The sequence below is a fragment of the Zootoca vivipara genome, chromosome 12 (assembly GCF_963506605.1).
Source record: "Zootoca vivipara chromosome 12, rZooViv1.1, whole genome shotgun sequence".
Classification (NCBI taxonomy): Eukaryota; Metazoa; Chordata; class Lepidosauria; order Squamata; family Lacertidae; genus Zootoca; species Zootoca vivipara.
In genome coordinates, this window is record NC_083287.1 from 13448063 (window position 1) to 13461098 (window position 13036).

General features: G+C 46.7%; 1 protein-coding gene across 2 annotated transcripts in view; it reads right to left on the reverse strand.

The window, feature by feature from the left end:
• LOC118091929 (collagen alpha-6(VI) chain) overlaps positions 1 to 13036 on the reverse strand; it is a 61079-nt gene that overhangs the window by 18045 nt on the left and 29998 nt on the right. For both annotated transcript variants that reach the window (XM_035129536.2, XM_060280644.1), the window contains 7 exons: positions 11012 to 11361; positions 9952 to 10030; positions 8070 to 8215; positions 7437 to 7529; positions 6596 to 6649; positions 6442 to 6513; positions 6311 to 6337 (listed from right to left, as the gene is read on the reverse strand). In XM_035129536.2, coding sequence (XP_034985427.2) covers positions 6311 to 6337; positions 6442 to 6513; positions 6596 to 6649; positions 7437 to 7529; positions 8070 to 8215; positions 9952 to 10030; positions 11012 to 11361 — 821 coding nt within the window. The remainder of the gene's footprint in view (positions 1 to 6310; positions 6338 to 6441; positions 6514 to 6595; positions 6650 to 7436; positions 7530 to 8069; positions 8216 to 9951; positions 10031 to 11011; positions 11362 to 13036) is intronic.

The following is a 13036-nucleotide window of genomic DNA, read 5'->3' on the forward strand; positions in this document are numbered from 1 at the left end:
GCAGTCTTACCCCTGGACGAAGGCAGATCTGTGATGAAGTCCATGGACACCACTTCCCACGGCCTGTGTGGTGTGGCTAAGGGCTCCAGCAACCCTGGTGGCGCTGCTCTGACCACCTTCGCCCGCTGGCAGGTGGTACAGCCCCTTACATAGTCTCGAACATCTTCCCGCACCCCTGGCCACCAGAAGTGTCTCATGACTAGGTGAGCGGTTTTGTCCCTTCCAAAATGCCCCGCTGTAGGGTTGTCGTGCATCTGCTTGAGGACCGTACGTCGAAGCTGGGTGGTGGGTAGGTACAGCGCACCCTTGTAGAAAAGCAGCCCTCTGCGTTCTGCAAAGTCTTTTGCTTGCTCCCTCCCCCCTCTCAGTTCTCTGAAGATGCGGTTGGCAAAGTCATCCGCTGCCGTCAGTGCTGTGAGTTCTGCCTCGCTCACCACAGCTGCTCCGCAGGACCATGCCGACGGGGGGAAAATGTGCCTTGGGGCTGGTGGCGCCTCCTCCTCCATGTACTCTGGCTTGCGGGAGAGGGCATCCGCCCTGACATTCTGCTCCCCCGGGATGTAGTGGATGGAGAAGTTGAAGTTCGAGAAGAACTCTGCCCACCGTATCTGCCGCTGGTTGAGCACCCTGGCAGTTCTCCAGAACTCCAGGTTCTTGTGGTCTGTGCACACCTGGATGGGGTGCTTTGCGCCCACCAGGAAGTGTCGCCAGTGCTGGAACGCAGCGTAGATCGCAAGAAGTTCCCTATCAAACACTGTGTAGTTGCGTTCAGGCTGTGTCAGCTTCCTGGAGAAGAAGGCACAGGGTCTCCACTCCCTGTTGGCGTCCAGTTGCAACAAAATTGCGCCCACAGCTTTTTCAGAAGCATCTGTCTCAATGCGTAGGGGCGCGTCCTGCACCACATGGAACAGGTTTTGGTCTGAGGCGAACACTCTCTTGAGGCTTTCGAACGCTGCTTGCGCCTCTGGTGTCCACTTGAACTTCTGCTTGCCTCTCAGGCAGTCCGTGATGGGAGCCGTAACGCGAGAGAAGTTCTTGATGAACTTCCTGTAGAAGTTAGCGAAGCCTAGTAGGCGTTGGGCATCTTTGCGCGTCCTGGGGCTGTGCCAGTCCAGGATGGCCTGCACCTTGTCCTTGTCCATCGCCAGCCCCTTGTCTGACAGCTTGTAGCCCAGGAAGTCCACCTCTTTGGTGTGAAACTTGCACTTCTCCAGCTTCACATACAGGCGGTTCTCCTTCAGGCGTTGCAACACCTCTCTGACATCTTTCACGTGCTGCACTGGGTCATTCGAGTAGATAAGGATGTCATCTAGGAAGACCAAGCATTTCCTGAAGAGGAGGGACCCCAGGACGTGGTGCATGAAGGCCTGGAAGCATGCTGAGCCCCCTTGCAAACCGAAGGGCATCACCAGATATTCAAAAGAGCCCAGAGGCGTGAACATCGTGGTTTTCCATTCATCTCCTTCCCGGATCCTGATCAAGTTGTACGCCCCCCTTAGGTCCAGCTTGGTGAAAATCTTGCCCCTGCGTGCCGCTGTCAGGAGATCATCCACTCTGGGCATGGGGAAAGCCACTGGCTCTGTCACCGAATTCAGCCGTCTAAAGTCCACCACAAGACGGCGCTGTTGCGTGTCTTTCTTGTCCACCCAGAAGACCGGGCTGCCCCCTGCTGCCTTGCTTTCCCTTATGAACCCCCGCTTGAGGTTCTTGTCGATGAAAGCGCGCAGATCCTCCAGCTCCTGGTCTGACATGGCGTACAGCTTGGCTGGGGGTATCGTCGCCCCTGGCACCAGGTTAATCTGGCAGTCAAAAGGCCTGTGCGGGGGTAGGTGGTCGGACTCCGCTTCGCTGAAGACCTCCTGCAGGTCCCAGTACTGCTTGGGTATTGCCTCACCCCCTTTGATATGCATGGTGGCCACCGTGGCTATCGGAGGCCCCTCCCCTGGTTGGTGCTGCATGCAATGTTCCAGACAAAAGTCCGAACCAAACGTGATGCACCTCTGGTGCCAACTGATGGAGGGGTCGTGGCGCGCCAGCCAGCTCATGCCCAAGACGATGGGGGGGTCTGAGATGGTGGTGACGTTGAACGCCAGTGTCTCTGAGTGCCTTCCCACCGTCATTCTCATGGGGGGGGTTTGATGTGTGATGGCCCCTCCCAGCAGCTCCCTGCCGTCAATGGTTGCCACGTGCAGAGGAAAATCCAACTGCAAAAGCTGGATTTGGTGCTCTTCTGCAAAGCTTCTCGAGAAGAAGTTGGCGGACGCCCCACTGTCAATTAAGGCGAGGACCGTCAGGGGATAGCCATTTGGTAGCGTTAGCGTCACTTCTAGAACCACTCCTGCTCTGGGAGGGGTGGGCTGGCTCTGCACCTCTCTGTGCGGGTGGGCGGGCTGGGGCTGTTGTCTGCTGACTGTGCCTGGCTGCTGCCCCTTGTCTCCTGCAGCCAGGCTTTCCCGTTTCCCTGCTGTGGTGCTGCGTCAGTGGGGGAGGGCACCACCGTTCCCGCCTTTCCTTGCCACTCCCTGCGATGTGGGCAGTCTCTGACGAGATGCTGGGGTGAGTTGCAGAGAAAGCAATTCCCGCCCCTTCCCTCCTTGCGTCTTGGCGCCGCTGGGGTTTGAAAAGCCCGCGCGCGCGCGCTATCAATCTGCATGGGCTCCTGGTCCTGGCTGGCTCCAGGCGTGGCTTGAAAGGGTTGTTGAGGGAGTGGCTTCTCCTGCGACCGTGGGAACCAAGCCCGCTTTGCGCGCGTCGCTTGCTTGTCGTTCCACCGGGATTCCTGCCTCACCCCCACCGCCAGAGCTGCTTTGCTCAGCTGATCCATAGTACTGGGCTTTGGACCTCTCGAGAGTTCATCCTTCACCTCCTCGCTCAAACCCAAGTAAAACGCAGCTTGCATGGGAGGCGAATCCAAAACCCACCCCAGTCTGTGCACCAGCATGGTGAATTTCGCCCAATATGCGCGAACTGTCATATTTCCTTGGCGTAAATTATGCAGTTCCTCCTTAGTCTGGTCCAAATGACTATCGGACGAATACATCGTCCTCAAACCTTCTAGAAATTGTTGGACATTTTTCATGCAAGGATTCTTGGTTGCGATTAATGGTCTTAGCCACTCCCTGGCTGCTCCGGTGAGATGTTCCACAATAAACGCTACTCTGTGCTCATCATCGGGGAACTCATTCTGGTGCAGCTCAAGAGCATACACGATCTCAGTCTCAAAGCCCTGAAACTCCTTCGGGTCTCCATTGAACTTGCTTACAAGGGTCCCTGCTCTCCTTCCTGGCAGCACTTGGACTTGGGGAGCCCCTCCCGCCTTGTTTTTCTCTGCATCCAGCTTGTTTTGGAGGTCTACCGCCACCGCCCTTAAATGCTGCTCTTTTTCCTGGAGCTCTCTCACCTGTTCCGCAAGTTGTAGCCGGTCGTCCTGGACCTTCTTAGTCTCCTCTTTAGCTGCCTTCAATTCTCCCTGCGCCTGCAGCGACAGCTGTTGCAGTTCTAGCTGGGCTTGCTCAGCGACCTGCCGCCACTTCTCCGCCTCGGACACGCTCATCCCGGCAACTCCGAAGTAGCCCAAAAATGATTAGGAGGTTGCTGTCACAGTGGCCGGAGTGGACTACTTCAGAGTAACGACGCTACGCAGCTCTGCATTTTATTCTTTTATTGGTGCTGCGTATTTACAGTGCTCAAGTCATTGCTATTTACACGGAGCGATGTTGTCAGTCGGTTTCAGAACCTCCTAATGGCTTTTGGCGCGTCTTTCTCCAACACAAAAGCTTTGGCAGACCCATCCTCTTGCCCCTCCTCTTCCTGCGTAATTCTGGAGTTGGGGGGATGGGTCTTCCCCCCTTACTTGCCCCTTCCTGTCCCACCTGGGACCCTGGCTCCTCTACCCTGCCTGAGCCTCGGACACGACTTCCTGCTTCCCCACTGGAATCGGAACTCTCCCTGCTTTCCCCTTTGCTCGGGGACGGGCTTGAACTCAGGAGGGGAGGGACTTCGCGATATCCCCTGTCCCTCACACCTAATAAGGATTTTTATGAATAGTGTTGGTTATTTTTAGGGTCCCCCTCCTTGACCCAGTGTCTCTCTATGATCCAATCCAAAATCTGCAATGTTATCTGTCTCTAGTTTCACATCCTTTCCCACTTTTTCTAAAGACCTAACCTCAGCCCAGAACTAATAAATATAAAATATGCAACTGAGCCAGTTGTTTAAATTAGTTTACTTTGCCCATAACAGTAAGAATTCTAGTTACAGGTAGGTAAGAATTCTGTTTTGTTAAGCACTAGTCATAAAAAAGCACTAGTCACAGCGGGTGGCGCTGTGGTCTAAACCACTGAGCCTAGGGCTTGCCGATTAGAAGGTCGGCAGTTCGAATCCCTGCCACGGGGTGAGCTCCTGTTGCTCGGTCCCTGCTCCTGCCAACCTAGCAGTTCGAAAGCATGTCAAAGTGCTAGTAGATAAATAGGTACTGCTCTGGTGGGAAGGTAAACGGCATTTCCGTGCGCTGCTCTGGTTCACCAGAAGCGGCTTAGTCATGCTGGCCACATGACCCGGAAGCTGTACTCCGGCTCTCTCAGCCAATAAAGCGAGGTGAGCGCTGCAACCCCAGAGTTGTTGCGACTGGACCTAACGCTCAGGGGTCCCTTTACCTTTACCTTTTAGTCATAAAAAGCTTCCAGTTAGGGGAGGGAAATAACTCACTTCTTGCAATCTTATACAAAACAGAGACCAGAAGGTTTCGAATCGGATCTTCCTATGCCATTACTATTGTAAGGGGGAGAGATTACAGAGAACCTCCCCCTCTCATCAGGAGCAGTTCGTCCCCAAGCAGCCATGAAAGCGCGGGGTCTGAAGGGGCTAGTCAGGAAGCGGAGAGAGAGAGCCAGGTCTCCGGCATCATGGGAGAAACCCTGCTCCACAGGCGGGAAGAGAGAGAGACGGAAAGGGGGGAGAGGGAAAAGATGGAGCGTAGACCCTTTCCCCCGGCACCGGAATTCAGGAGGAGGAGAAAAGGGAGGAGATTCACTGTCCTGAGGCTGTTATGTTGGTCAAAGTCGCGAAAAGGGGCAGTGCCGGATTCTGAGACGGAATGAGCGGACATGAAACCGACAGCTCGCTACACTGTAAATAACGTGCAGCAATAAAGACTCTTTTAAAGACAAGTATGTGGAAAGTTGTTACTCAAGAGTAGCCCTAACAACCTCTGACAACTATAGATGTGAATCCTATATTCATAGCCAATGATTTGCTACTTACTCTCGGATTGCAGAGCTGTTGGTTGGGGTGTGATGACCAATGGCCAACTGTGGCTGTGACATGTTGGGAAAGGCCTGGTGGGCTGGCCAGAGAGGGCCTACTGGACCATTTGAGGTCCCCAGGCGGAAGACTCCCCAACACTAATGTAGGGCTTTGCCTCACTGATTGGGAACCTACCTTTGACTATGAGAAGGCAAAATCTTTTCTGATATCTGGTATCTAACAAGTGAGTGGGTTCCAGTTTTTCTTTCATTCAAAACATTCTTAGACAAATCACACCTCAAGTGGGTGGAACTCCACACGACACTCCAATGTGTATGAAAAGGCCATTTCTTAAATGCATCTTGGCAAGGTCATATTTTTAAGAGGAATAACGGTATTGGGGGGAAGGGGCTCAGTCCTTTCCACACTAGCCATTTTTGTATTCAAATTCCCCTCTCCCTTTCCCCTGTAGCTTTCATATTTATATTTATGATAGTAAGTGTGCATCTGGGACCCTATGCGGAGGAAAGCATATACAGGGATTTTGAGAAGAAAATGCAGTTGGTGGGGGACTCTATGTTGTCACACCCTAACTCAAAATCTGTGTCTCTTGAGGCTGCTCCTCATTTAAAACTGAAATAAAAAATGGTGCTTTTTTACACTCATTTCATGTAATACCCTGTTCCCCCCCAAATAAGCCATACCCATAAAATAGCAGGATTTCTAAGCATTTGTGCAATATAAGCCATACCCCGAAAATAAGACATAGTGATAGGCGCAGTTCTGAAGGGCGCCAAGGAAGAGAAGAGGCTGGAAGCATAATAAAAAAAAATAAGACATCCCCTGAAAATAAGCCATAGTGTGTCTTCTTGAGGAAAAATAAATATAAGACAATGTCTTGTTTTCGGAGAAACATGGTATGTACAGTAGCTTGCCCATTGTTGTCGTCATCATCATCACTATCGTTATTATTCCAGGAATAGGTTTATAAATCTTTCCCTTTCACCAAACAATCACTATGTTTTTGCAGACATAAGACAGCACAGACAATATTTCCTTACTGCACCTTTCTTCCAGTTCGGCCTTGTAGCCCCTGAAATATTAAAACAAAAAAACAGGTGTTCATTGAATGACAAAACAAAACATTACAAAACCCGTCTTTTGATTATTACTTTAATTGCTTAAGTGTATTCCTACCTTCATTCCTCGACTGCCTGGGTCTCCCCTATAGCCTTGGGGTCCCTCCAGCCCAGGGAATCCTCTGGAACCCTAAAAGAAAAAGGACGACGTCAGTGGAAACAAGAACCCTACTAAGAACTGAAAAATTATTTCAAATGTCGATATAACTTACTGGCTCTCCATCCTCTCCTACATATCCCCGATGGCCGGGCAAACCAGGAGATCCCTGAAAATAAAATTTTAATAAAAAAGGGTCAATACTGAAATTTGGGAAGCATTCAGATGAAGTGCTTTCTCTAAGAGTGACTTGATATTTAGTAAAAGGTGCAGTCTGATAAATGCAACGTCAGTATTCCAGAGTATAGAATATTTGAATGCAAGTTAGAAGCTCTTTGACTTTTTCTAAAATTTCAGGGACCTCGTGCATTACAAGTGTTTATCTGGGATGCACAAAGAGTTCACCAAAGCATTACCACTGCATGGAAGGCTGCCTTCATTTCCTATACAGTCGTACCTTGGAAGTTGAATGAAATCCATTCCGGAAGTCTGTTCAACTTCTGAGACGTTCGGAAACCAAAGTGCGGCTTCTGATTGGCTGCAGGAAGCTCCAGCAGCCAATCGGAAGCCCCGTCGGACATTTGGCTTCCAAAAGAACGTTTGAAAACCAGAACACTCACTTCCAGGTTTCAATCGTTCGGGAGCCCATTTGTTCGGGAGCCAAGGCATTCGTGATCCAAGGTACGACTGCAGTTTGAAATATCAAATGTTAACTTGAAGAATTAATAAACAATACAATCCAAACATTTCTGTTTTCCTGGATTAGCATTTGGCAAGTTCCTACAAGAGAAATATTAGATTAAAAATGTAAGTTATTTTATCAGTGGCATATTAACTCCTTGTATGTTCAAATTATGGAACTGGTAAAGGCTTCCACATGAAAAGTACTGCATGTGGAAAGGAGTCAACATACATAGATGGTTGTAGTAAATTAAATTATGCACAAACATCCATACCTGTGATCCAATTTTCCCTTTTGGTCCACGGGGCCCTTCCTCTTGCATACACGTACAGAATTGGCAGCAGCATGTTCTCTCAGCAATTTGTGTCTTGAAAAGAGGAAATTGCCAATGATGAAACATATATATTCTTAGAGTATTCCTGTAGCTTTAAACGTGATGAGAACTGAAATCACTGCACCCCATACCAACCACTCATTTTCTGGTCAAAGGTCAAAGGTAAAGGACCCCTAGACAGTTAAGCCAAAGGCGACTATGGAGTTGTGGCGCTCATCTTGCTTTCAGGCCAAGGGAGCCAGCGTTTGTCCTCAGACAGCTTTCTGGGTCATGTGGCCAGCATGACTAAACAGCGCAACGGAACTCTGTGATGGAAACCAGAGCGCATGGAAACGCTGTTTACCTTCCCGGCACAGCGGTACTTGTTTTTTACTTGCATGCTTTTGAACTGCCAGGTTGGCAGGAGCTGGGATAGAGGAACGGGAGCTCATCCTGCACCATGGATTTGAACTGCCCACTTTCCGATCGGCAAGCCCAAGAGGCTCAGTGGTTTAGACCACAGCGCCGCCCACATCCCTGTTTATTTTCTGGTATGAGGAGTCCCTTCAGCCTTTAAATGTCTTATCAACTTACCACAAAGGCAAACAGCCTGCCGGCAATATTTTGTGTACCCATACTTAATTGCTGGTTGTATCCAAATCCCTTTCCGAATTCAATATCCAGAAGATCAGGAAAGTTGGTAACTCCTTCCAGAGCAACTGTTATTATTCCATCCAGTCCTATTTGAAACATTGGTTGTTACAAATATGTTACACATATCTAATTTCCCAGACTATTATTTGAACTCGTTTTTTCACTTCCTTATCCTGAAGGATTAACTCACATGCTATGTATGATATGGTAACTAAAATGAGGAGCGTGAAGAATATATCATTTTTCACATTTCGTTTTTACAACTCTGGCTGGGAGTAGCCGGATCCCACTCAGTAGCAGATCAAAGAAGCAAAATACCATAACCCTCTGACTTTCTGAACTTGTTCAAACATCTTAGCACCCAAAATAGTTGCAACAAATGGGATCTATAATTATATACAGCTATACAGTCACACCTTGGAAATCAAACAGAATCCGTTCCAGAAGTCGGTTCAACTTCCAAAACATTCAGAAACCAAAACATGGCTTCAGGAAGCTCCTACAGCCAATCAGAAGCCGCAGAAACCCTGCTGGATGTTTGGCTTCCAAAAATAGTTTGCAAACCAGAACAGTCACTTCTGGGTTTGCGGTGTTCAGGAGCCAAAACGTTCGAGAGCTAAGCTATTCAAAAACTTCCCACAGGCGACTAGTGAGAAGAGTATGCTAGACTAGATGGACCATTGACCTCATCCAATAGGCTCTTCGTATGTTCTTAGTACCTTACATATGCAGGCCGGATTTAGGTTTGATGAGGCCCCAAGCTACTAAAGGTAATAGGGTCCTTTATATGTCCAGCTGTCCTTTGGCAACAACCAATCGTCGCTTTTTTGTGTTGAATATATGGTAATTTATGGACCTAATAGGTATCTAAAGCCATTTGCACATCACAAAATAGGAGCCTACACAACACAAAACACTGTTGCGTTGACAGGCGGAGTCCCCCAACCCCCCCCCCCCGGTGACCCGCTGAGCGGAATAAAGATGCATAACAACGTGCTATGGGATTCAAACTGGCCTCAACTTTATTAAGATTCAGATGTAGGGAGACCTTGGCTCAGGCATTGGGCGTTATCCTTCCCAGTCCCCAGCCGGGGTTCTGGGAGGTTTCGGGGTTATCTACATGTATAGGGGTTGGAGCTGGCTCTGGAGAACATATGTTCAAGCAGAGAGAGCCCGCCCCCTGTTCGTGGCCGCTGGAAGGGTGAGTGATGACGCCTATTGGCATGGTCAAGGCTTCCCCCAATACCCTGCACTTGTTGCCACAAAGGGGGTGAGGTCTCCGCCTCATGCCCCTCCCTCTAGGAAAATCGCCAAAGAATTCCGCCCAAGGCCTGACACTGCCAAAGTTATGGGAGAAGCTCTGGAACCAACTGGTGCTTGGAGGTAAGATTCAAATTCTATTGTGTGAGCTGGAAAGTCCCTCCCCTTACCTGGCAGGATTGGGCTTGGGTAGGTGGAGACCCCTGGCATCCTACCTGGGAAGGCGATGCCAGCCCCGAACTACCAGGGAGTCGCCTCTGGGACCAGGGGGCTGCACGCGTCCACGCAAAAGTCGCCCCCCCCATTGATGTGTGGAGTGGTCATTGCTGTATGTAGGTTTTATTTTATTTGTTTTTTATCTTATATTTTGGAAATGTACTTCCAGTTTTTCCCCCTTAAATTGTTTTTGGGGCCTCCAAGAGAGTGGGGCCCTAAGCTATGGCTTGGTTAGCTTATGCATAAATCCAACACTGTACATATGTCACCTTGCATAACACCTTATTGTTATAGCTAGAACCTATTGTAAACTAAATCAATTATATTCAGATTTTATGTAACATACCTTTTCCCCGAAGTTCTTCTGATTTCTTTTTAAGTACTTCTTTGTCAGCATCCAAGCCATCGGAGAAAACAAGCAACACCTAAAAAGTATTAGAAAGGGAAGACTAAAACAGCAACTGTATATACCCCAAGAGCAACAAGATACAGTGGTGCTTCGCTTAACGAATGCCCTGCTTAACGGAATTTCCACTTAACGAAAGGATTTTTCGAGCGGAGTTTGCCTCGCTAGATGAATGTGTTTTATGAAAAATTCGTCTAGCGAATCGCGGTTTCCCATAGGAATGCATTGAAATTCAATTAATGCGTTCCTATGGGCAAAAAAAAATTTCAAAAAAAATTCAATGCATTCCTATGGGATTCGCTAGACGAATTTTTCGCTATAAGACCCGTGGAACGAATTAATTTCGTCTAGCGAGGCACCACTGTATATGAATGCATGGTACAACTTCATTCATCAAATAGTTTAATGGCTAGCTAGACTGAAAGAACAACTGCACATCTGGGGAATGGAAATCTTTTTGGATAAAGTAAAACTAGGGATGGAATAAAAATTTCATTCAGTGTGCATTTAAATGCATAATCCAAATGGCAGCTCTCTTTGGAAATCTGCACTTTTCTGAATTTTGTGAGTTGGTTCCCCAATCAAAATATGGTGCAGAAATGTATACATGCCATGTATATAAAAATGCATTTATTAGTGAAAAGAATATTCATTAGGGGGAAAATGATTCCAGAAATGCATATTTTAGGAAGAACTGCATCCAAAAATATTGTTAGGAGAATGTGCTCTAAATTACAATCTTTCCTCCAGATCTTTTGAATTCTTTTTTGAAGTGACGCAGAAATGTGATTAACGGAGTTTAAGATAGGAAAAATGAGAAACTAACAGAAGCTGAAGTTGAAGATTTGTTCTTTCTTAATTAAAACTGACAGGTGACAACAAAGCAGATGCAGTGAAGGAGATTCGGATTGTTCCGAAGGGTTAGCTGGCAGGTATGCAGTAAAAAAATTCTGCTTACGCAGTATTAAAGTACCATCTGTTCAGCATGAGAATAAATTACCTGGCTTCGCATGTGATTACCAGGTACATTTTCAAATACATTCCAAAGGTTGTCTAGGAATTTGACATTGAGATATGACGGGCCATTCAGCCTGACTTTCCGGACATCCTCTAGGATTTTTTCATGGTCAACTTGGAGAGTCCGCAGGAAAGGTGTGTCTGTATTTTCTATCAGATTTGCCACACGGAACTGTGTTTTTGTTCCTTTGTTACAACTCACAGCCCCATAAGATGTAAAGTCTTTTAAAATATCAGGGAGGTAAGTCTCCAGAAGGTGCTGCTCATTGAAAATATGGTCTCCGGCTTTCTGAGATGAGATATCGAATCCAATAACGACATCCATAAAACATGCTGTTTTAGGGAAACACAAAGATTTCAAAATAAATAAATCACAAATTAATTTTAAAAGTAAACCCTGGAAGTAGATAGATACGGAAAGAGCAGTGCAGAACTGTATTCTGACAAACTTGGACCATTTATCCTTTGAAATTGGTTACTTCTAGGTATCTCAGGTGACATCTGGATTAATATTTTTTACTGGCCAAGGAAGAAGTGGATTTATCCATATAGAGACAAACTTGGAAATTTGATGGAAGGATACATTGACTTGGGTTTGCTTGGTTTAAGGAGAGGGCGGCCAATGTTTGAACTGTCAAAGTTCTCAAGAAAATATGGCCTACCTTCCCCTGACATTATGGGCTGGTTGTTAGGAGGATGCCTGTTGAGAAAAACCTTGAACTGGATGGTCATCCTTGAAATCCCTATTTTAAAATGGTCATAGAATCATAGAATCATAGAGTTGGAAGAGACCACAAGGGCCCTCCAGTCCAACCCCTGCCAAGCAGGAAACACCATCAAAGCATTCCTGACAGATGGCTGTCAAGTCTCTGCTTAAAGACCTCCAAAGAAGGAAACTCCACCACACTCCTTGGCAGCAAATTCCACTGTCGAACAGCTCTTAGTGTCAGGAAGTTCTTCCTAATGTTTAGGTGGAATCTTCTTTCTTGTAGCTTGAATCCATTGCTCTGTGGTCAACAGATTAGAAGTGACAATAAGAGATATTTGAATTGGAAATTAAAGAGGATTTTGACACGTGGAATCTTGGACCAAGCGGACTGAGCAGATAAGAAATAATAGGAAAACATCTAGCGAAAGTGAACTATTAGGTTTTCATACACACAGAAGGAAGGAAAGGAATTTATTTTAGAAACAATAATAATTGTTTAACGTGGATTGATAACTTGTTGCGTAACCTCACTTGTAGGTATTGGAAATGTTAGTATATTGTACGTGCAGGAATTGGCAAGTAGATAGATGACGGCTAAGGATAATAAGTTAAAAACAAAAAATTGTAATATAAGGTTAATTGCAAGGAATGGGATGTGAATTAGAAATAACTGGGAAAATAATGCAGCAACAGGGGGAAACTATGGAGTGTGGGAACCCAGTTTTTGGAAATATTGTATTAAATTTGCTTTAATTTGTGGTTGATTTGGGGAAAAAATGGAAAATCAATAAAAGCGATTTGGCAAAAAAAAAAAAGTTTTCCACTGGCCAACTATACATACATTGAAATGGACTATATAAAATGATGCTTAGCAAATTTCAGCAACAGAAAAAAAAGTGATACTTTGAGCTGATGCACACATGCAGCAGAATCATGTGGTGAGGCTTTTTTTCTGGACCATAACACTGCACAGTGCAAGGGGGAGTACTCTTCCCAGACCATATCTGCAGCTAATCACCCTCACATAAAAATGATTAATGGAGAAAGGTATGTTAGAACCCTTCTAGTTTATGTATTAATCTTCAATATGCAGGGTGCAGGATAACCAGCCTTATATAATCAACATGCTCAAGTCTAGTTAATGCACGAAGGGGTTAATACCACAAAGTACACTGTCCTCCTTGGCTTAGCTATATTCACTTCCACTCACTTTGGGAGAAACTAGTTAATCAAGCCTTTGTTCTTCCCCAGTCTACCTGAGAAGCTCAATGTGTGAAGAACTTTGAGCTGGTTGCTCCA